This window comes from Peromyscus eremicus, chromosome 5 (assembly GCF_949786415.1).
Source record: "Peromyscus eremicus chromosome 5, PerEre_H2_v1, whole genome shotgun sequence".
In the NCBI taxonomy this organism is placed as follows: domain Eukaryota; kingdom Metazoa; phylum Chordata; class Mammalia; order Rodentia; family Cricetidae; genus Peromyscus; species Peromyscus eremicus.
Genome location: NC_081420.1, coordinates 95,227,181 through 95,252,612, shown reverse-complemented (window position 1 = coordinate 95,252,612; position 25,432 = coordinate 95,227,181). Strand labels below are relative to the sequence as shown.

The window sequence follows — 25,432 nt, the reverse complement described above, 5'->3', positions numbered from 1 at the left end:
AAATAAATGGCCATAGGAATTAATGCTGCTTTCTGTTCACTTCCTGAGTAATAGTTTTACGAAGAGACTTTTTCTTTGCTTCTCCTTTCCATCCAAATTCTATGTGATATTTACATGACTTCTGTAACAGAAGTTTTTACTTATATATGTATAATTTATAATTTGAAAAAAAATGCTCTTATTGAAATTAAATTGAAATCATCTTGGTATCTACTCAGACATTTAGGTATATTAAAATGCTTTTATTTCCAAAGAAGTCCCAGGTAACGTTCACAGATGAAGATTTAAAAGCCAGAAGGCCATGATAAAGAATCCACCCTCTGCTGCTGGTGATGTATCCTTCTGATCTTCTTATCATGAGAAGTGCCTGGGCTTCTGTCTTAGTCAATAGAAGCAGTCTGCAGACATTTGGAGTAGGGCCACAGCTTTTTGATGAATACATTTGTTCTGAGCAGAAATTAGCAGAAGAAGTGGGCAACACAACACCCTCTGGCCAGAGCCCTCAAGCATGCCTCTTTCCCCAGGAGAGCTGTGTGTTAGAAGTGTCTTGCTTTCTATGAAACACAAGCTTTCCAGAGGGCTGACTACTCTCAGGATGCACGGAAGCCAACTGCAAGTCCCTCAGCCCAGATATCAGGGGGTTATGACCTGTCCCAGTTGTTAACGTCAGCCTCTTAGAGGACACCTGGAAACCTAACATTATCTTCTTACCTTCATGATTCCTTTTTCGGGCTGTGTGTTCTTCAAATGCGATGTGATAATTCTTTTCCTTAGAAGAGGACTTGTATTTTTAGAGCCTCTTGAGTAGAAATCAATGTATACAGAATGACTTTTGGCAAATCTGTTTTGCTCGTGGGTACCAATGACAGGTGCCAGCTTTGCTGTGGCCCCTGCAAAGACCTCTGAGTGGTTTTAGCTAACCTGGACAGTGATGGAAAAAAAAAAGAATTTTTGTCATAACTAAGGAAATAGCTCCTGAAAACAAGAACATTTAAAACTGGATTAGTGATATCAAATTTATCACAAGTTTTACTTTATTAATGTATTAGTTCCTTTTCTTATTGCTGCAACTAAATATCTGGCATTAAGCAGCACAGGGAAGAAGGATGTGTTTTGGGTTTGAAGCGTAGAGTCCATCCTGGTGGGTGAGGTATGGCATTGGGAGAGACTAGTGGCTGTGGTGTCAGGGGCGTGAGAATGCTGCACATTCATCGCTAGGTGTATAAGGAAGTAGAGAGTTAGACCGGGTTGTAATCCTCAATGCCCACCCTCCAGTGATCCATTCCATGTCTAACCTATATTATAACCAGCCACCAAATCCAACAAATGGTTGTAACTACCTGACTGCAATAACAGCTGCTACAGTTGCCAGCCAGCCAGCCTCCACTATAAACAAACATGCAGTCGAAGTCAGGCACTGCACCGTACCAAGAAGGGAGGGGGCTCATCGTCTTTGGGATACCTTCATTTTCATCTGGGCGGTAGGAGCGAGGCAGCTGGTGGTGGAATTGGTATGCATATGTGAAGTCTTCAAAGATTTCATAAGAGCATCACACAAAGAGAAGGTGAAGTTGGCAAAGGAGAGCCAGCTGCCACTCAGGGTAGCAAATTTGGCCACTTTCGTGCTGAGTCACCAAAGTATCTAAACACACTGTTTTCCCTTTGGTCTCCATTGGACATGATTACGGAGTGTTCTTATTTATGCCTCATTCCATAACAGCCGTGGGATGCGATTGCATGACGCTGGTGTCCTAGGAAACTACTTATGTTCTGCAGTGAAATGCTATCCTGGCTCCTCACCGACAGAGGCCAGGGCTGCTTTTATCTCTGTCACTATCTCTCTCATCAGGCACCCTGTGGATCAGTCACTGCTTTCAGACTTGCCCACAAATCACTGACCATCTGAAACTATCCTGCAAAGCCAGGCAGCATCCTCCTCATCAACTGACAGTTGATGTAGCCACAACTCTTAGAAGTCTGGCAGCTTGCTGATGGCCATGTATCAGTGAAAGGAAGCTGTTTATCACAAGAATAATCCTATAGATAGGGAAACACAGAGGAAACAATGAATAATTTCCAAGAAAGCCAAGTGGTTGAGGAGAGCCAAAGAATCTCTCACAGCTGTGACATCGGGCTACCGCTGCGGTATGCAAAAGTGAAGTTTCATGGGTGGGTGGTGTGTAGGAGGCATTGTAGAATACTGTGAGTCAAGGCAGAGAGGAAGGAAAATGAGGATGTAAAAGCAACAGTAGCAGAGCAATAGATAAACACCTTGAGCATGTGTGAGAACATGGAGAGCATGTGTGCAGGTTCAGGAGGTTTGGGAGAGTTAGGATACAGGACAAGGGTGGGGTTTCAGCTGAAGGATAGAGAAAGGAATGCTTTGTTCTTCACTGGAAATGTTTTCAAGCTGGGCATGGTAAATATCATGAGAACTAATGTTCATCAAGTATCAAATGCCCATTCATTCATTCATTCATTCACTCAACAAAAACTGTGTGTTGTACCATAGACAATAGCTCATGTGAAGGAGCTTTCAATATGTGTTAAGATTTTCTCTATTTCTATTTATTTTTCTCCTTTTAGTAGTCAAGACTTTCATACAATGTGTTTTGATCATATTCATACCTTCCTCAACTCCTCCTAGACTTACCCTCACTTCCCTACCTACCCTACATCAAGAACAATTTGTGCTACCTACATACTCTTGCAGGTATGACTTTCTCTTGGAGTGTGGTGGGCCTGCCAGGGGCCACACACTAAAAAAAAAAAAATAAAATAAAAAAAATCTGATTCTTCCTCTCCTAACTATCTCAACTGTCAGAATCTGCCAACTGACCACTTTGCCCATAGATTAGATTGTCTCTTAACCTTTATCAGAGAAGTCATTTTTCTCAATAGATGATGATTGACACAGAGAGCTACAATTGGTGAAGGTACAGAGAACAAGAGACTGTGGAATGTTCATACCTAAATTGGACATCTGTATCACAGCCCCTTCTCTCAAGGCTTAGGAATCATTGCAGAAGAGGGAGTGGAAAGATTAGAAGACCCAGACAGAGGTGGTAGGTGACCACAAGGGGACAATGTTTCCTGGCCACAGCAGGGGAATTGCACATATGAACTTGAGGCTGGTGTGACAGCATGAGCAAGGACTGTGCAAGACACTTCATTTAGAGCAGCAGACATCACAACCTGACGTGCAGAAAAGACCTGATGATGATACAGTTTCTATTTTAGTTATCATGTATATGGAAACCTAGGATCTAGGAGAAGAAACGTCAAACTCATCATGGGCATGAAGGAAAGCCTTGCGCGGTAGGTGACATTTGGGCCACAGGCTCAAGCAGCAAGGAGTAGGTTCCAAGTAGAGAATCTATGCTGGGCTGGAAGGTCCAGGGAATAGATGCTACGTGGGATAAGGAAGTTTTCATTAAGGAAGAAAAGACTCATAGGAAATGAAAAGAAGGCTGTATATCCTGTTTCCTGTTTGTGCATTCTTTTGTATAATTATGCTACTAACGTCATTAGACATTGCTAATATATCAGGGATGTATGGCACCATGCAAACAGACTAAGTAAGGCTGCCCAGCTGGAAGGTCCAGGGAATAGATGCTACGTGGGATAAGGAAGTTTTCATTAAGGAAGAAAAGACTCATAGGAAATGAAAAGAAGGCTGTATATCCTGTTTCCTGTTTGTGCATTCTTTTGTATAATTATGCTACTAACGTCATTAGACATTGCTAATATATCAGGGATGTATGGCACCATGCAAAGGTGCCTTCAAGAGCTTTACCCCTCCACACTTCCCACCAGCAAGACACAAGTGTTCTTGCTTCCTGTACTTGTGCCAACACATCCTGTTATGTGGCTTCCTGACTCTCCCCAGCTTTTTAAAATACAAAGTGATGTAATAAAACCTTTTGAGTTTAACCTTGGGCTTGTCTATGCCTCTTTATTTTTCCTATTTTACTTTGCTAATGCTGCCACCTTGAAGAAGTGTCCTCACTTCTGATGTTCCAGGGTATCTCATAAAGCATTATGGAGCTGATCATGCGTACACAGCATTCACACCAGGTCTGCAAAGCAGGACATTCTCACAGTAGATAAGAACATTATTGTTTTCAAATGACAAATTTAGGAAGCATTGGAGAACTGGGTTACAGGTAAATAGCCATCATCACAATTCACTTTAGGGGTATTCAATAATTTGGCGTGTGCATGTGTGGGCATATATGTGTGTGCAGGGGCACATGCATATGTGTTCATATTACTGTGGAGGCCAGAGATTGATGTTGGGTGACTTCATGGTTTTCTCTCCACCTTATATTCAGAGGCAGGATCTCTGACTTAAACTCTAGGGCTCACTAATTAAACTAATCTAGCAAGCAAGCTTCCTCTGAGGAGTCCCTGTTTCTACCTCCCTTTCTCTGGGATTATGGGTAGGCCTTCTTGCCCACCTGGTATTTCTGCAGGTGCTAAGGGATCCAAACTCCAATCCTTATGCTTGCACAGGAAGTATTTTACCTGTTGTGCATCTCCCCAGTCATCAGTAGGTAAACTGAAATAGCACATAGGATACAATATGCTTCTATGCTCAGCAGGCATGCTGGTTGCTTCACCTGTATGCTAAGCAAAGCCCAAGAAATGTAAAGTTTCCTTATTCTTGTCAGGCCACTAGAACCCACCATGAGAACAGACTAAGTAAGGCTGCCCAGCTGGAAGGTCCAGGGAATAGATGCTACGTGGGATAAGGAAGTTTTCATTAAGGAAGAAAAGACTCATAGGAAATGAAAAGAAGGCTGTATATCCTGTTTCCTGTTTGTGCATTCTTTTGTATAATTATGCTACTAACGTCATTAGACATTGCTAAATAAAGGACACTTAAAAGACAAACTTAAAGTCTTGTCACCTAACAAAACTATTGCTGAAAGTTTGATGCATCTTCTCTTTCTTATTTCATGATGCTTAACTTTGAGTTAATTTATAAGTATGCTGATCACGTAATCATGTGTCACACTTAAGTAATGAAGAGAGCATACTAATTTTTCAATAGTCTGCAAAAATCAACATTTTAATTGCTTCATAATATTCTATCAAGCACATGTGCCAGGTTAATTATATTTTAGTGCTCTGGACTTGAAAGCAATTTGACATCTTAAAAAATGTATAGTATTAATTATAAATTATTTTAATCAAATGATTTTAGACATGCTGACATATCTTCCTGTAAGTCAATGTGTACATTCATGCCTTATACAGCACTGGTATGGCCTCATACTTTCGGTAGAATTGTCTTCATGTAGCTCAGTGATTGGGACAGTTCAGGTATTATGACTGTGTTCCAGATGGAGAAACCAACTACAGTGTGTGTTTAAGGATTTGCTTTAGATACACTGACATTCAGTGGGATATTTTGAAATGCATGTACATTCCATAGTGAGCAAGTCAACCTAATGAATATACTTTATCATCTGGTATCCTTGTCATTCATCCCATTGAGAACTTCTAAAATCCATTCAGCAACTTTGAAGTAGACATAACACATTGTACATAGTATAATTACCAGGAAGGAATTAAAATGATATCTCAAATTAAAGCAAAGGTGACACCAGTTTAGAAAATAGTCTATTGGAATACTGGACATTGCTTTAAAATAAGTATTTCATATGAAGATAATTCTTCATATGAAGAAATTATGCAGGTCAATGATTAATGAAGACACCACCAGTCTCCTGTATTTTGTCAAGCTCTTGGAGTTAAAAACAAACAAACAAACAAGCCAATAAAGTGGTTCTGTTTTAAGAAGAGCCAGTACAGGTGCTCCAAGAATCCATATCAGTTGGCAGCCTGTAACTCCAGCGCCAGGGGGTCCAGTGCTCCTTTTGATCTCTGAGGGCTCCTGCATACTGGACAGGAGGACTGAATTTGAAAGACCAACTTGGGCTAGGTAATGAGATCTTGTAAACAACAACAAGAAAATAAAAGCAATGTAGAAATTCTTAAGGGAATAGATTTTTTTGATGTTCTGTTCATGAAAGGCTGATTGATTGGTGATGTGATAACTATATTAACTAGTTTTATTGAATTTGTCTGCAAATGAACAGAAATTCAAATATCACACTGTTTGTTCTGGGTCTATTTATAAAAAATATCATTTAAAAGGAATACATGTGCTTTATTGTTGCATTTTCATACATTTTGAGTATACCTTCTATTGTTCTCCCCTTACTCCAATTTTGTAATTAGTAGCTATTAACAAAAAACATAGAAAAAGAACATTCCAAAAATTAGAGGGAAGAAGGAAATAGCGCATTTGATGAGCTAATTCTGCACCCTAATATCTAAGTCAATGTTCAATACGTTATGAAGTTTAGAATAGCTTAAAGTAAATTATGCTTTCTCAGAAAAAAAATGGAATCTGTGATAAATGTATACTAAAATACATTTGCTTCAAATAAAGAAAATAATCTGTTTTCTTAAATTCTGACTAGAAAATGACATAGAAATAAAAGATTACTATGATGAAAGTGTGAACAAGCCCCTCAGGGGCAGAATCACATTTGCCAGCATAACTCAACCATCGCTATTAAATGTGATAGTAGGGTACAGTGTTCTAGAGGCCATGTCCGTGAAACCATGCAAATGACCATTGCTTGTTCCCTGTGTTGGTGGTGATCTGAAAACTGTATTCAATGAGCCAGAAAAAAAAATGAGGAATTGTAATTTTCAAAATCACTAACTTCTAAAAAATTATTTTGGAAACATATATGTATATTTTTCTGCATTGCAAAGCATGCTTTTCTACATTGCTAAAGAACATGTTCTACAGATACAGATAATTTTATCAAACATAATTTGTCTTGATTATTAAATACAGTAAGATTTTTTTTGTGATGCCTTGAGAGCTATTAAATTAACTAGATACAACAAAATAAATAAGCATCTTGCTTGTTACCAGAAAAATGTGAAAATATTTATCTAGAGGAAGAAAATAAAGGTAATAAAAGAAAATATTAGATTGTATGTAACACACTCTTTATATAAACTAATTCAGTTGATCTTTTCAGTAACCCCTTCCCACACTCATTTCATATACTCCAGTTAACTGAATAGCATATAAATAGCATTCTATGGCCATGCTCAGCCTGAATAACCATCGTCTCATGGCCAATCTTGGCTTATGCCTTTCCTTTATACGTTGCTCACCCACCTATTATTGTTTTGAAGCATACTGCATGCACCCTAACCTTTCATCCTTCAATATGCTGGTGTAATTCTCTGAAAAGTAAGAGCCTTCCTTAATCAAACCACACACACACACACACACACACACACAAATTCATTTACATTATTAAATAGCCAGTGGCAAAACTTACTGCATAAGCTGGCAACCCATGCTTCATGCCTTGCACATACTAAATATTTTTACCTATTCAAAGTTCTCAGTCTAATAAGAAGTGAAGAGCATTTAGTGGTAAGAACTGTTGATCTCGGATTCTGTGCTCTAAACATCACCCCATCTGCGCTGTCTGCCACTCAGTCACAATTCCACTCCCTAGGGATCTGCCGAGGTGCCAGTGTTCCTGGAGGATGCTTATTTCAATACTTAGAGTGACGTGATGTTCAGACCTGCAGGCACACCACCAGTGGAGGTCACTGAGCCTGTTACTCCTTTACTCACGGTTTTCACATGTGTAACCTGAGAACTTGAGACCATTCTGGAAGTCTTCCAAGGGCAGTCGGAACATATGTAACAATGGACGCCACGTTACAGGTGTCAACCAAGAGAAACACAATTTAAGTGTAAAATCACGAGTGCTGCGTTGTGACGTCGAATGCTAGCAGAGTCTTCCTTCGGTTTGTTCATTTTAATTTCTTTGTTGTAGAGAGCAGCCGGGCATTTCATCTGGTTTTCTACAGAAAGTTCGGGTTATTTTGTACATTATAAATAATGCAGTTTCTTAAAATTCAAATAAGCAGAGCTTAAATTAAAATACTTATATGGCATCATTAAGACAGTGTGCACTCTGTTTTATAAACCGACTTCAGAAGATGCATCTAAATATAAAAAAGTTATCTCTCTTTAAATGGATGGGGCACCTTTGAGATATTTTTCAAATGTTAATCAACCAATCTCAGTTGCATTCAGAGAGAAACAATATGGATATTTAGGGACTGTTGTTGCTTCACGACACTGTAATTACAACCACTGAAATATAATTTCCAAAATTTATATGCGGAGGCAAACTAGTTTAAAAGGAAATAAAACTCCACATTAAAGAAATTAAAACTACTTTTGTTGAAGTTTCTTTCCTAGGAAGTATTTTCTGGATAGCTTTGCAGCTCTGTAGTAAAGTGTTTACCTAGCACCCACAGACCCTGTTTGAGTGTCAGCTCTGCAGGAAAGAGAAATAAAGGTGAAAACACAGAGTTATCAACAGCATTTACATATGTACACGGTTTTATCCCTCAAATGCAATTGTCTCTTTGATCAAGGTTCATTTGAGGGAGATAGTGTGGATCTTTTGACTATCTAGCTGGGTGTTTCAGATTTTCAACCCAAATAAGGAGATTTAGAGTCAGTCAGACTTGAGGTCTACCCAAGAGTGACAGCACAGCCACACTTGCCTGTGATGGAGACTTGGCATTAGCCAGGCCAGATGTTCATCTCCTTATCTGACTTCTTTCTTCAGACTTTAAGACCTTATGTAGACTCCTGTAGCCAGCTTCTAGATGGAGAGTGTTTGGAGAATCTCTGATTCCAGTCTCTCTAAATGGTAAAGAGATGGATTCTCTGTGTCTCTCCCAAGGTCAACTTAATGTGTTCAAGGTCAAAGGCTTGGATACTTCCTCTAATCTCTCTCTTTCTTCCTCCTTCCTTCCTGCCCCTCACACAGACAGACAGACAGACAGAAACACACACACACACACACACACACACACACACACACACACACACACACACACTACCCCACACACATACTGGATAAAAATGTATGGAGGTTCAGTTGTGGGGAAAGTAGCATTCTTTCCCTAAGTGGGGCATTACAAGGTGGTGGTGCCACATGAGCTGGGCTGGGCACCGTCTGGGCTTTGGCTGACCATACAGGGAGCTTGGAGACAGAGAACACTGGAGGAGCTCAAAGTTTCAACCAGACTAGAGGACGAGCTTTTGTGACCTGTGGCGCAGAATAGTGACTCTTATTAATAAGTCATCATACATTTCAAAATTGCAGAAAGAATGGATTTTCAGTATACTAACTACAAAAAAATGACAATTACACGATACAATGAGTTTGTTAATTAGTTTGAATTATTTTATAATGCAAACATGTATCAGAACATAACTCTGTACTCAAGAAGTACATACAACTCTTACTTGTCAATTACATTTTGTTTCTCTCAAATCCACCCCCTCCCCTGGATTTCTCAAACAACAAAAACATTTTTTTTAAAAAGAAAAAAAATGAGATAAGGTTTCTTCTGTGTAGCCCAGGCTGGTGTTGAGCTGACCCCTCTGTCACTTTCCCCCTCTCAAGTGCTAGGATTACAGGTGTGTACACCATGCCCATATATTTGTGAAGAGGCTGTCTCCTGGATCCCAGTGTTTCAATGGGTAGGCGGGGAGTGTGAGAATTCTAAGGAGTGGTGGATGCTTTATGGTTTTTATCCTTAATTTCTTTTTATGCAGAAGGGATGAAGATGATATTAGGGCTTTGTTTGTTTTGGGATTAGTGATGGTTGGTGTTTGAACAAAAAGAAGTTGTTGTAAAGATGAAAGAGTTTCTGTGAACATGAAATAAATGAGCTTGTATCATCGTGTGGAGTAGAGCATTTCCCAAATCGCAGAGACCTTAGCATTAAAAATGGAGCACATGCACTCAAACATTAAGTGCTCTGTAGTTTTTGGTTCCATTTATCTGCATCAAGTTACCCATGGGTATGTGAGACATTTCCTGGTCTATTGTTTTATTATACCTGGCAGTGTTTCAAAGGCAATGCAACTAGGCAGGTGCTATTATTGATTGAAATAAAAATTTGCACCTCTCTCTCTAACTCTATGTTGACTGTGTGCATTTAATCACCCTCAGCTCCCTGAGGACAAATGTGTTTATCTCTTTGGTGATGAATAAGCTAAGAAAGACTATATGATTTTGGTCTCCACTTACATTATTACTAAATAAAGTGGATTCTCTTCTGACTTTCAGATTGTAAAACTCCAACTGTATGACTAAGCTGTAAAGCATTTGAAGGTCAATGAATCTAAGATAATACAGAATTATGTTTATTTGTGTGTGTATGTGTGCACACTTGCATGCACACATGCACATGTATATGTGCCTGGGAGCATGTGCTGCAGCACATATGTCAGAGACCAAATCACAGGAGTCAGTTCTCTTCTTCTACCATGTGTATTATAGGACTCAAACTCAAGTTACTGGAGCTGGAGAGATGGCTCAGGGGTTAAGGACATTGGCTGTTCTTCTAGAGGACCCAGGTTCAGTTTCCAGCATTCACATGGTGTCTTACAACCATCAATAACTCCAGTTTTAAGGTGATCTGATGCAATCCTCCGGCTTTCATGGGCATCAGGCATATACATGGTACACATACAGACATACAGACAAAACACTCATATGTATAAAATAAATAAATCTAAAAACAAACAAAAACCCCTCATGTCATTATGCATGACAAGTACCTTGATACAATAAGCTATCTCACTGGCCCCAGAATTATATTTTTGTCTGTGTATTTCAGAAATATTGGATGAGATTTAATGTTAGAGGCAACATTAAATGGGAGTACTGTAGAAGCCATTCCTCTTTGTAATTGTGAAGTCTCAATGCTGTAATTAGACATACGCCAAAGTTCACCTATGGGGCCTGCAAGATGACTTAGTGGGTAAAGGTGCTTGTCCCGAAGCCTGATGCCCTGAGTTCAATCCTAGGAAAGAACAAACTCTCCCAAGTTCTCTGACCCCTCCATGTACACCATAGCATGAATTCTCCAACCCCATAGTAAATCTGTGTAAGAAATTGTTTCTTCTAGCTTCTCTCAGGGTCTAGGTTATAAAAGGTATAGTTTGGGATTTACAAGATGATACAGTCATCACCAGCTAAATTATATATATATATATAGTATTTAATGTATATCAAAATATAAAACATATATTGAACATTGTATACATTAAAAGCATAATTAATAAATATTAAATAGCATCTGGTTTCAGAGGTTGAAATCAAGCCATTCTCTAAGGGGGAAGGGTAATGTAGAGATGTCCTATTTAGGGCTGAGCCTTCCATAGTTTCTTCTTCTCTACATGTTGGTTAGTTGTGGGTCTCTGTTAATTGCCTTCTAATCTGAGAAGAAGCTTCTCTCATGAGGGCTGATAGATGCACTGATATATAGGTATAGCAATAAGTCATTAGGAGTTATTTTTTGTTGCATTAGTAGTTGTTTTAATATTGTGTATATCTAGCAGAGTAATAGTATTAGGTTAACTATCTTCAATTTTTCAAATTAAGTATAGTAAAACAGGCAGTTTATTTTAATCTTCTTGGAAAGATCACAGTCTTTCTAAGAAACATATTGAAGTTTCCACTTTGGAAAATGATTGGTAATTCCTTTAATAAGTAAATGACATCTTGAAGGGCTCTGAGAACTAATAAATATGTTAGAATGTTGGTATAAAAATGTTTGTAGAATGTCAAGATGAGTGAGGAACAATCCACTTTAAATCTCATGATCTTCTTGGGGAGGGGTTCAGTTGTCTGCCCTCAGCACTCCACAATAGTTATTTTAATGATAATGGTCATGAGAATGTCATTATGCTTTGTAATATTAATGATAAAATGAAAGATATTAATGGGGTTCCTTGTGGTACAAAGCATGATAAATTATATGATATCTAAAATCCAAGGTTGAAAAGCATTTCTCTTAACATTCTTAGTGACCTATAGAAAAGGACAATAAGGAAAAATGCAACATATTCCCTCTGATCGTTTCAATAAATACTTGCAAATGTTAAATATTTGTCATCTTCACTGAACTGTTTGCTTTCCTTTTATTTTTCTTATTAAAAATTATTTTTCATACAGTAGATTTTGGTCATGATTTCCCCTCCCCAACTCTTCCCAGAGTGTTCCCAATTCCCTACTTTCCCAACTCTACATTCTTTCTCTCTTTCTCAACAAACAAACAAACAAAAAATGAAAATTAAAACAATCAATAAAACAGTAAGACAGAAACAAAACACAACAACTACACACATCCGTGGAGTTCATTTTATGTTGGCCAACTACTCTTGGGCATGGAGCTTGCCCTATAGTGTGGCTGATATAGTCAATGACACTCCATTGGAAAAAATGGATTTTTTTTCCAACAGTTATGAATTGCAGCTAGCTTCTTGGTTAAGGGTGGGATGCTACGTCTATTTCCCCATCTCAGTTTTGGAACCCCATCTGGCTTGTAATCATTTTGCTGTAAGATTTTTTTGCAGATACTGTAGTTTAAAGATTTGAAAATTCTCAACCTGTGAATTTTCAACATATTGGATTTTATCAAATACTCTTTCTGCATCTGTTGGTAGTACCATGTTTTCTTTTTTTGTGATTAATTAGATGTAATAATTTAAATATGACAACAGTCCTTGCGTTTTGAGAATAAACTTGATTCAAGTATGGTTTATTTTCTTTTACTCTGTATATATTTTCCCTAGACTAATTTTGTTACTACTTTTTAAGGATTGTAGAAGCTATGTTCAAGAGTGATAATTGAGTTTTATTTTTCTTTTTGTAAGTCTACTGTCAAATTTTGATATCATTTGTTCTGTCTTTAGAAAAGAAGATTTTTTTTAAGTCTCTACTCCTTCTGACTTCTTTGCAAGTATTTTCTTTTGCAGATGCCTTTCTTTGGATTGAATATATTATGATTCATTGTTGCTTTATTTTGAGTTGATTCTCATTCTCCAGCCTCCTGGGGGCCGTAGTGGTGTCTGTTCTGGATGTTGGAGAGTTGTCCAGGATTATTTTAGCTGTTCCTTTTTCTTCATTGTTCTCTTCCTTCTGATACACCACTACTACGAACATGGCAACTTTCATAATTGCCCCAGATGTTTAGGGAATTCTCTCCTGATTTTGTTCTTTTCTTACATTGTAGTTTGGGAAGTTTATGTTTCCTTATCTTCCAGCTCACTGAGTTTTTTTTTCTTTTTTAGCTATGGTGAATGAATTGATATATCCTTTAGATGGCATTGTTCTCTGTCATAGTACTTTTTCCACTTTGAGCTTTTCCTTTTTTTTTTTTTTTTTTTTTTTTTTTTTTAAAGAATTTGCATCTTTCTGCTCACGTGACCCCTACGTCCTGGCATGCTGATCACCTTTTTCAGTTATAACCCTTAACATTGATCATAGAATTCTACTATCTGTGCCATGGATGAATCTGGTTTTGTTTTAGGTAATTATTTCGCCTTAGCGGATATTGTTCTGTTGGCTCTGTGCATAGCTGTGTGGTGTTTTGCGGAAAGCAGTCAAGGCTGTGTACACCAACAGGTCATTCGTGTGAGGACTGATAGTATCCTGCTAGAAATTCAGGTATGTCTAATGTTTGCACCAAGTGCCCTGGGTGCCAAGCACTTAGCTTCAAACTCAATGCATTGCTTCTGTCTCACCTTTTGACTTTGAGATCCTCCCCAGTGATGGCCAGTTGTTAACTATATTGTACTAGGGTCTTGGATGACAGCATGTGCAGGAGGGGTCATGTTGTATGCCCTTCCTCCTAAATTCCATCCCTTGAAATGCTTTTGTCTCAGAGCACAACCTTCATTGGGGTTTCTCTAGTCCTCCACTCTTCCTCGTCTATGGTGCTGATTTTTCAGTCTGTTTTCTGGAAGCCCTGTTGCTGTTAACTTCTTTCCCATGTGTGAGGCCAGAAGGTTTGGGAGGTTGGAGGGGCTGAAGGAGCCTCTATAGTTGGAACAGTATCTGGAAAAACATTGGCCCAGGGAATTAATTGGATTTTGTTGTGGAGGACTCAGTGATTATTGTCTCTTTCCCCTGCTAACCCAGACTCTCGGAGACTGTGATAGGAAGTCTGAAAGGGGTTTTGAGATGTGAAGGGCTCATAAATGTGATCCTCAGGAAGTTTTACTCATCCGATACTAGCTATTCACTCTCCAGGGGACCAGAAATATTGGTTCCAAGTAGACATATCTCAGTCTTTGACTGATCATGTCTCTCTGCATTTCAGGGTGGTGGTTTTTCATGTGAATCAGTCAGTGCAAGTGCCTTCAACAAATTGTCAACAGACACTCATTTCTTATGGTCCCAGAAGTTGTCAAGGTATACCTTAGGTCAAGGGGTTGACTGATATGGTTCTAGGTTGGGGCTTGTGATAGCTAGTTATCATTATCATCTTGACAGGATTTGGAATCATCCAAGAGACATACTTCTGGGTGTGTTGTGATGGTGTTCTCAGAGAGGTTTAATTGAGAAGGAAAGAGAATCACGGATAAGGGTGGTACCATCCTTTGATCTAGAGCAGTGGTTCTCAGTATTTCTAATGCTGCGACCCTTTAACACAGTTCCTCATGTTGTGGTGACCCCCGATCATGAAATTATTTTGTTGTTGCTTCATAACTGCATTTTTGCTATTGTTATGAATTGTATTGTAAATATCTGAAATGCAGGATGGTCTTAGGTGACCCTTATGAAAGGGTCTTCAACTCCTCAAGGGGTCATGACCCACAGGTTGAGAACCACTGGTCTAGAGTCCCAGCTTGATTAAAAACAAGAACTAGAAGGAGAAAATGAGCTGAGCACCAGAATTTCTCTCTCCTTCTTAACTGTGAATGCAGTGTGATTCTCCACCTCATGCTCCTGCAGTGTGTGTGCGTGTGTGTGTGTGTGTGTGTGTGTGTGTGTGTGTGTGTACACATGTGCTCATGTGTATGTGGGTATACATGTGCTGACGTGTGTGTGTCTGTGTCAGTGTGTTTTCAGGACAGTAAATTTTCCTGTAAGAATAATCATTGGTTCTGTTAAACATTTTCTCATGTGTGCAAGATATTAAATGAGAAAAACTGAACAGGTAATTAGAGGCCTACAAGCGGTCTTTCTATCCATTTCTGCTGCCAGCAAGAGGCACTAAACCTGACTGAGTACTTTGCTACAATTTCAATTGAGAAAAGGGAAAATTTTACTTTTAAAAGTTATTATTTAAAATTTTTCCTATGATATACTTTCATCATATTTTTTCTCCTCTCTCAGTTCCTACCGTATCTTCTTCACCTACCTACCTATCTACCACCCTACCTCATGCTAGCTGACTCTTTCTCTGTGTCTTTCTTTCCAAACAAACAACCCAGAAATGGAAACATTATTCTTGATCCTAGGGTTGTCCATTCCATCTCTCTGTACCTAAATTGTAGGCCTTTAATTTCTGACACAAAATCTGTGGAGGCTCAATATGTATTATTTTCCTTCATGGATCTAAAACTAACATTTCACTTACAATCTCATGAGTTAAAAATGTTGTCTCAGCTTTTATTTCTCTTCCTCAGGAATCCTTTGCTCATTATTATTATTACTATTTTAAGTTTTCTTCTATTATAGTAAGAATATTTATTTCTATACTTTTGGCTCAACCTCTGTTTTTGTGGTTGTTGTTTGTTTGTTTTTATTTTGGGGTTTGTCCAGAATTTGCTAGTCTAGTGCTATAATAGTATGTATGTCACATCCTTTTAGACTCTTAGACTGCCATTACTATGTAAGCATAAAAACAAAGGAATTACCTTCACATTGAAAATTGAGTCAACTCACTCTTTTGTAGCTGTGGTTATGATGTCTTCTTTGACAAATGTTTGCAAGTTTTTCTTATCTGGGTTCATGTTGGCAAATCCCTCGTTTTTTCAGTAGTTTTTTTTAAATTTTTTTCTTTGCTTTTCTTTTGCACTTTCCAACGCTAAAGGACCCCTTGGGAAACACATTTAGTCAAGATTTATAACTGACATCAAATAAAGAAGAGGTTTTTATTTGACAGCCTGTGGCCATGATTTAGCCAGTGTCTCTGTGTTAACTGACAATGGCAAAATAAGTTGCATTTGGAAACAGGTCGCGTGTAGGTCAGACGTAGGTCACTGGAATTCTCGTAATAAATGAGATCAATAATGACAAGGGGATTCTCATGTTTGCCTGTCTGCTTGTTGTGTTGAATTTCTACTATTGCTGCTGTTTATTTTGGCTGCAGTTGGATCAATTTATATGCAGTCTGAGTCTGCCATGTAACTATGTATAACTGGTCTCCTGTTTCTGATTTATGACAATGACGTTTCATGGCTCCCTATCAATTGCCACAGGCAAGAGTTTCTTAAACATCTTGGCTTTTATACATGGCTTGTTCAATTAATACTTGCAGAAGAAATTAGTGCTGTTGTACCTCACCGTAAACTTTAGAATCACTTAGGAAATTCTTTAAAATCATGTGAAAAATTTTAATTCATTACCTCATGAGTTATCTTGGCTGCATATACTTTTTCAGTACTGAATATCAGACCCAAGGCCTTGTACATGCTACGCAAGCACTGTACCACTGAGCCACATCCCATCATGGTTTTTTAAGTTGCCTATGAACATCACATGGAATATGGAAGTCAACAAGTCAACCAGAAAAGAAAGTACAATTAAGCTTTCAATTTTTATCACATAATTGTAAATTTTACTTCTAGATATTTTCATATTTAATGACATCATGATATAGCATTTTACACTCTATATTTCTGAGGGATTACTGTTTATATGCAAGAGTCTTTTGAACTGTGTCTCTTGTTTTTATCCTTCTCCAGTAGATTGGAGAAAAGGTAAAGCTTAATAGACTCTTATTCTTTCTATGCCATTCAGTGGCTAGAGCTGAGTCCCAGCGCAGCCATAATCTAAGTGGCATTATTCTCAGATGTATGAAATATTTCAAATATGAACTATGAGAAAGAGGAAAACACTTTAGAAAATAGATCCCACTTCCTCCAGGGTAGGTGTTTGGCGTTCCCGTTCTGCTAGAGTGAAGCCTTTTGATGACTTCGCTAAATTATGAGCTTTGGAGTCAGAGCAGCCTGGAATTAAATTCTTACTTAGGCACTTCCTAGCTGTGTGACTCTGGATGCCTAACCTCTATAATTTTCATTTTCCTCAGTTGTAAAGTGGGTACAAAAATAACTACTTCTCAGGGTTGTCACCAATATTAAAGCTGCATAAAATGCTTCAGCTGTGTCCTACCCTGAGTGACAAATTTTCATGCTGAAGACATTTAAATTGATAATGCAGAACACAGTTGCTTCGTGCTGTAATCTGGATGCTTGCCTCCTCCAAGCTTTGCATGTTGAAATCCTAATCTTTAAGGCAGTGGCATTCAGTGGGAAGGGCCTGTTGGGAAGTGATTAGGTCTAGGGTGTTCATGGCAGTGGAATCAGTGCTTTTATGAAAGACACTTGGGTGCTATGGGAGGTCCTTTGTCTTTTCTAGAATGTGAGCAGAAAGGTAAGAGTCTACAAGTGAGGAAGTGACCCTCACTGACAGTGAATCTTCTAGTCTTGACCTTGGACTTTTTAGGCTCCAGAACCAGAATGATGGGAAATATACTTTAAAAATTCTTTGATAGTTTTATATTTGTGTATAATGGATTTTAGTCACTTTCATCCTTATCTGCCCCTCTTATTCCTTTTGCTCTTCTACTAAAACATTTCTTCTTCCCAACAAGCCCTTCCCCTGCTTTCCAGTCTTCTTTCTGTGAGTGTGACCCACTGAGTCTAGAGTTGCCTGGGTGGGCCTGGGTGGGATGCTACTTACTGGAATATAGGCAACTTGTCAGTGGCTACAACACTGAAGAAAATGACAACCCTTCTTCCAGCAACTATGAACTTCTAATATTCCCTCAGGGAGGGGTGGAACCTCATGGCACTTCCCCATCCATGATGAACTCTTGATGGGCAGGACCCAACCTTGTATACCTGTTGTGCAAGACAACACAGCTGCAGTAGAGTTCAGGAATGATGAATATGTTGTGTTCAGAGGATGTATTTTTGCTGTGCATTCCTCTATCCTCTGGCTCGAGCATTCTTTCTTTCTGTTTAATATTTCAAAACACTCCCTAAGCTTTTGGGTAGGTGGTATAGATATAGCATTTAGAGACAATCGCTTGAGCATTGCATAGTCTAGGCATTTTGGCCAGTTATTGGTTTCTGTATTAACTGATGACCACTGTAATGAGAACCTTCTCTGATGAAGGCTGAGAGCAGCACCAATCTAGGGATACAAACAGGAGCATTTAGAAGACAGTTTGACATCATGACCATTTAGGAAAAAAAATAGTAGGAGGTTCTCCCTTAGTGCCTCTGACTTACAGAACTGGGCATGAATTCCCTCCTGGGGAGCAGGCCTGGAGTGAATACAAAGCCTCCAAAACAGACTTGGTTAATTTCCTGGGCTTATGCTAGTTTGTGAGTAGAGCCCAGTGGAATAGACATCACTTATTCTTCTTCTTAACCCTCCTAGACCCTTCTACATTCTTTTCGTTCTTGGAAAAACTTGTGAGATAAAATAGGGAGGGGGAAAGAGCAGGACTTCTCTCTGTACTAAGAGGGTGGGAGACTGCAGTCTCAGACTCAGCTTGCCAAAAACATTAGCTGCTTTTCTTGTCACTGTTACCAAATGCCTGACAAGAGGTAACTAACTCAAGGGGGAGATTTGATTTGACTTATGGGTTGAGGGATACAGTTGTAATCAGGGTAAGCCATGGCTCCAGGCAGTTCTATGGCAGAGGGAGCCAGTGGCAGCTGCTTGCTCACATCTCAGCTGATCAGAAAGAGAGACATGGCTGAGGCAGGATTGTGCTGTAGACTTGAAGGTCCACAAGCCTCTGAATAACCACTTTCCCCACTGAGTCCCCATCTCTAAAACCTTTTACTATATGGAACAGGTGGACCTAGGGAACAAGTGCTCAAACCAGGAGCCTGAGGGAGACATTTCATATTCTGATCACAAGAGCACGCATTTGAAATGGAGACTCTGGCCCCTCTCATAGCTCTCACCTGTGAGGTGGGAAAAGGAACTTCCTGAATTTCTAAAGTGCACCTCATGGAGTCTGACTACAAACCAAACTCTTGAAAGGACAGAATAAATTTGTTCAGGTAATGCATTTTTTTTTTTTGAAGAAGAAGAAGTAAAGAGAAAGGAGAAATGTAACTAAAATACAATCTCAAGAATTAAAAAAAAAATAAGGAAAAGAGAGAGAAAAAGACATTTAAATTCAAGTATTTCTTTCAGGTACCTAGATCCAAGTACTTGGAGGTTGAAGCGGGAGGATACTGAGTTTGAGGCCAGCCTTGGCTACATAGTGAGCTCCAGTCCTTCTCAAAGAAGAAAACAAACCAACAAAGAAATCTTTTTTTTTTTTAATGGAATTTTGATGGTATACAAATAGACATTTTTTTTCCATAACAGATTGAAGAGTGTCTCCTAGGCAAAGTAGATGCATTTAACACCTGAAAATGGGCCTTAAAACTTTCCTTTACTGTAATACTGTAATGCAGGATCAATCCTGCACCCTCACAGATGTTCTGAAAACTTCCTCTGTAAGCATTGAATCTAAAACTGAGTCTTGGTTATTTGGGGATTTAAAAAAGGTAAACAGATCGGACAACAGAAAGCAAATACTGTCAGTCTGTTTTTGATGTGAGAAATAGTAATCTTATATTTTTCCAAATGACTTTGCAGTGGAAAGATTTTAAGGTGCCCGAGTGTTCCTAAATAATGCTTCCGCCAGCCACTCCACTGCCTATACTTCCTATAGCAATGTCTTAATTTTAAAAATAATTATAAAAAGAATGCCAGCTTACTTAAAAAGCCCAGGCTCTACTATCTTCAGTCTTACAATTTTATAAGAGAACTGAAGATATTTGTATTATGTATGCAAATGGTATATTTTATATTTACACTCTGTTTAAAAATTTAAATAACCTATAAGTGAATCAGGTAAAAAACCAAACATTGCCATCCACATAAGTTCCCATGCCGTTTACCCATCTGTTATCACTGTCAATAGGAGAATCTTTTCCTCCTAGTCCCTTAAGAAGCTGCAATCCTTGTAGTGCATCTCTCTGAATGTGTGAAATTCTATTAATTTTTGGGGGAAATGTGATATCTTTTGGAAGGTCATCTAATTAACCATCCACCTGTTCACTTGGAAAGGGATTATAATTACAGATTACATTAGTCTGCCAGTGGCACCCAGGAACTAGAATCAAAGCTATGAGATGAGCTGATAGACAGCACGTAGAATCTGGTATCTGGGGACCAGGCTCTCAGCCCTGGCTGCGCATTGCCTTGATGTGGATGGAGAGCTTGTTCAGATGCACATGCATCTGTGCACAGCAGTGTGTAAGTGTATATGTGCTAGGGTATGCATAACATATGAATATATGGGTCTTCATGATACTTGCATATACATGTGCTCATATACGGGATCATCATAACAGATGCATATACATATGTTCACATACAAACACATATCAATGCCTAATGTCTGTGTGACATGTGCATATACATGTGTGCACATGCATATGCATACACACACAGACACAGATACATGCACTTATACCCCCCATACACACACACACACACACACACACACACACACACACACACACATACACACCAGTGCCTGGGGATCTGCATTGAAAATTTTAGCAAGTAGTTCAAGTTGGGGGATTGTGCCCTGCCTTGACCATCCTAAAAGAAAAATTAGACTACATGGACATCCAATTTTCAGGCAGGTGCTCATGACCTGCACAGAAATGGAAACCACTGTAGTGTAGAGATAAGGGAGAATGGGGCTTTTGCTAGTGTGATAATCTTTCTTTCCTAATCCTTAGTGAAATATTTTGACCAGTGAAACAGGAAATGGTGGAACTTTCTAAAATGGCTTGATGGTCAGAGTCCAAGGATTGCAGGGTTAAACTGTGTTCTACTTACGTTCTGGGAGACAGCACCAGCCCAGGCAGGGGCTCTTCAAAACAACAGCTATAATCTACAAGGATGTTGAAGAGTGAGGGAAGAACATTTCTGTGATCTAGTACATCTGAGACATGCTGGATCATTCCATGTCATAAGCAACACAGCACATGGTCTTGTTAGGTTTGGCCGTACTCTGAGAGGTCCAGGAACTGAGAAGCCTGCTGAACTTTGTTTAATTTTGTTTTCAAGCCTGCTCTTCCTCAGATATAAATGTCCAAATGTCTTGCTGAGAGTCACCTTGAGCCAGGCAGGGAGTTCACTGTTATAGCTGCAGGCTAGTTAAGGTCCTGCTAATAGGGTAAGATAAAAAAAAAAAACCAAAAAATAGTAAGCAGGGGAAGACCCTTTCTCCTGCAAATTATAAGAAACAAGTAAAAAGAAAGTAAAAATGGAAGATCTGATGTGGGAGACCTTGGAAGCTGTGATCAAGAGAAATTCTGTCTCAGGTGGATGCTGTATAGATAGACAAGACTTGACAAGAGGAAGTGGTTGTACACAGTTGCCTGCCATGCAAAGAACTTAACCAGGATTGAGTCAGGCCTTTTCAAAGAGATTCCATGGGGCTACATCCCAGTTGTGGTTGTCACACTTGATGAGGAGTTTGGGCTTTGCTGAGAAGTAAAGAAAGCACGGGGAGGAGGTACTGTAATTCTGTCCAAATATTACTGGCTGATCACTAGGGAAAGAAAGCATTGAGAGTGGGGGTGGGAGTCCAGTTCCCACCTTTTGAAGGGTTCTTAGGTGAAGGAGAGAGGAATTAGGAAATGATAGAAAGAGAGACCTAGACCACAAGAAGAAAGACAGAAGCATAGGATAGCTTTGGGAGGGCCTGGTTCAATACCCACTAGCCCCATCCTTTATTGAAAAGGGCTTTTTATAACATGCTAAGGGAAGAGACAAAAGGGCTCCCCCTTACAAGATTGAAGCACACTGTACAGCCAAGTGTAGACCCTTCTACAAACACCTGGTAAACTTGCCCATGATCAAATCACACCATTATGCAGCCCTGCTGGGTAAAGCAAGCCCAGAGTCTCTGACCCTGAGTAAGTTCTCACTAGGAAACCTCTGTGGCTCTCCACAAGTAGGGGTGTGAATGGAGGCAGGAAACAGAAGAATGGAAGGTCCAAGAACAAGCTTTGATGATAGTTCTGATGAGAGCATGCTTTGTGGAACTGGGTGGTCGTAGGAGGGATGGTAAGACACGCTATGTTAGTTGCTTTTCTTATTGTTGTGACCAAATACTCATCAAGAAGTAAGTGAGGGGAAGAGTTTACTTTTGGTTTATAGTTTGAGAGTAACTCCATCATAGAGTGGAAGCCATGGCAGCTAGAGCCTTGGTCAGGAAGCAGAGACTGACAAATGTGCAGCTTGCTTTTCCCATTTCCTGTTTTTATTCAGTCAAGGATCCCAGTCCATTGGAGGTATCACCCACATTCTGGGTCAATCATACTTTTTGGAAACCCTGTCATAGAAGAACCCCCCAAATTTTTTTTATACCTGGTTCCAAAGACAATCAAGTGGTGAGGATTGAAGATCACGGTACCCAGATTTCAGATTTAATTTGCAGGTAGCTAATCTGTACATCTGTGGAAATGCTTACGGCATGACAGCCTGAAAACTGGGTGAATGGGATACTGACAAAGCAGGAGGATATGAAATGATTGCTAAGGGAATCAAATTAAGTTGATATTTAAACATGCAATACTCCCTTTATAATGAATCAGAAATTGTTTTGGTAAGTACTAGTACCAAGTAGTAATCATGGAACCAGCTGCCTGCATCTTAGCATTTGTACCTGGTCCTTTATCATCATGAGCCTGCATCTGAAATAGCATCATTCCTGTCTTTCCCACATAAACCAATTTGTGACAGTGTAAAAAAAATCAGTAGGAGGAGAATGAAGGAGAAGATAAGAAGTGTTGGAGGAGACAGGTGGAGAAGAAATAAAGATGAAATATAAACGATGGAAACAACTTCTCTTTCATGCTGATGTCTTCATACATGAAGTCCCATGCTAGGGAAGATAAAAATGGCCCAGGCCGAAGATAGGACTCAGAAGTTAAGAGTGCTTGCTACTCTTGCAGATGTCCCGGCTATGGTTCCCAGCACCCATACGGAATCTCACAATGGTAATTCCAGTTTCGGAGGATCCAGTGCCCTCTTCTGCTCTTCCCAGGCACCAGACATGTACATGGCTTGCATACATGCATGCAGGCACTCACACACATAAAATAAAAACAAATGAATCTTTAAAAATGTTTTAAGAAGTGGCTAAGACATTGAGTTCTGTGTATGTTTGCAGGCAAGCTCTACATTGGCGAATGAGCCCTAATACTGTGGAAGGAACCAGCACGGGCTCACTCAGTGTAATGGTTTTGCAGACGCCAGAGATTTTTTTCCCACCTCTCTGACCTTTAATTTCCTCATCTGCAATTTGACTGTGCTGGCTTAGCATCATTCCAAAGGTCTCTCTAGTTTTCCGGGGCCAGAGTCTGTAAGTCTAATCACAGGTCTTTCCAAATTCTCATCGCTTCCAGTTCCCCTTTACAGCTCTGGACGTGTATGAGGCAGTGTGCTGATGAAGCTGAGCAGCTGGGAGAGGGAGCCTGGTTCCTACTTGGGGGAGGCTTTTGTTTATGCTAATGAGGGAGCTGAGAAAGTGCAATAGCTGAAGCAGGTGAGCAATTTCTTTGCTGAATCAGGTAATAGTTTTTCAATACTGAGAGATTATTTTCTCGGCTTTTCCATGCTGTTTGCAGTGCTGGCAGCCGCAGGCACGCACACTTTTACATTTAATCTGTGTTTTGCAGAAGCAATTTTTATTGAGGGTATCATAGTTGAAAGCTGATTTAATGGGTATGATGTAATTTAAAACTTCTCTTAATACAAAGAAAAGTAGGTAACAGTCACTTCTGTGGATGGAGAGACAAAACTGTTCATCTGATTTCCTTAAAGTGGCACTTTTCACAGGAGAAAAGGTAAAGGCTGGGTGTGCACACAGATAGTCATTACAGGTGACACTGGCAGTCTCCAGATACCCTGAGTTCCTTCTTTCCCTTTTCTTCCAGGGTTTTGCTGGAAACTCGAATGCAGACAGCGTTGTGTACTATAGACTCCAGCCTTCAATCAAAGCCAGGTTTCTGCGCTTCATCCCTCTAGAATGGAACCCCAAGGGCAGAATTGGAATGCGAATTGAGGTGTTCGGGTGTGCATACCGTAAGTGTTTTGTTTACCCAGCACATTGAAACAGATATCAAAGAAGGTGCTTGAAAAGCCACACTGCACACTGAAATAAATCAACTTCGTAGGTATGAAGAGAGACAGCAGCCAGGAATGATTTTAGTGGGAAACCATTCATGTGACCACACATGCCAATATTTACAGGAGCATTTAACTTTAACATCTAACTTAGAGATGAAGTGTGTGTGTGTGTGCTTTCTCTCTTCCCATTGTGTGCTTGTGCATGTGTGTGTGCGTGCAAGAGTGTGTGTGTGTGTGTGTGTGTGTGTGTGTGTGTGTGTGTGTGTGTGTGATTGCTCTTTATCTTATCTCTCACTGATCTGGAGCTCATTGCTTCTGCTGTTGGCTGACCAGTGTGATTCAGGGATATGCTTGTCTTTATTCCCCATCCCAACCCACCCCCAGTGCTGGGATTACAAGGCTGGTACCATTGGGCCTCTCTTTTTACGTGGGTGCTAGAGACGTCAACTGAGCTACCTCTCCAGCCCCTTAAGTCCTTCTTTATAGGCATTGCACAAAACAGTTTATGGTTTTACAAAAGCATCGGTGTGTGTGTGTGTGTGTGTGTGTGTGTGTGTGTGTGTGTATACCCATTTCTTACAAAACTATCATTATTAAGTAGGTCTAAGTATTCAGTTGCATCTCCCTCAGTGGGTTACTTAAAGCTTCATGTCAGTACCCTGATGTTAAGAAAAGAGACAACAGTCCATCTAGTATGACCAGCCAGCTGTTATGAAAGCTGAGTATTTTTCTCTCTAGACTAAAATAATATGCCAAGGAATTCATTTTTAAATGTGCCATGCCCTCAGCATAAATTAAAAGAGACAACCAAGACCTCTGCCAGAATATAAAATGTGTTTGAAATATCTTCACATAAAAAAGGCAGAAACCACAGATTTCACTGTCTCCCCCTAATGAGGCATTTTATTACATGTTCTTGTGGGGAAGGGACCTAAGAGTTATTGATAGTCCACCTCAAGCCACACCGCCCTGGTAGGGGCTCTGTTATTATAGAGCAGTGAATTGGTTAACATGATCTACAGTAATCAGACAAACAATCTGAGGTTTCAGAAAATTCAGACATTGACCCAATGTCTTACCATTAATACATGGGAAACTCCAGA

The 25,432-nt window shown here is 39.5% G+C and overlaps 1 protein-coding gene across 6 annotated transcripts in view; it reads left to right on the top strand.

The window, feature by feature from the left end:
- Nucleotides 1–25,432, top strand: part of Cntnap4 (contactin associated protein family member 4) — a 279,704-nt gene that overhangs the window by 125,740 nt on the left and 128,532 nt on the right. For all 6 annotated transcript variants that reach the window (XM_059262549.1, XM_059262550.1, XM_059262553.1 and 3 more), the window contains exon 4: nucleotides 24,137–24,284. In XM_059262549.1, the coding sequence (XP_059118532.1) occupies nucleotides 24,137–24,284 (148 nt within the window). The remainder of the gene's footprint in view (nucleotides 1–24,136; nucleotides 24,285–25,432) is intronic.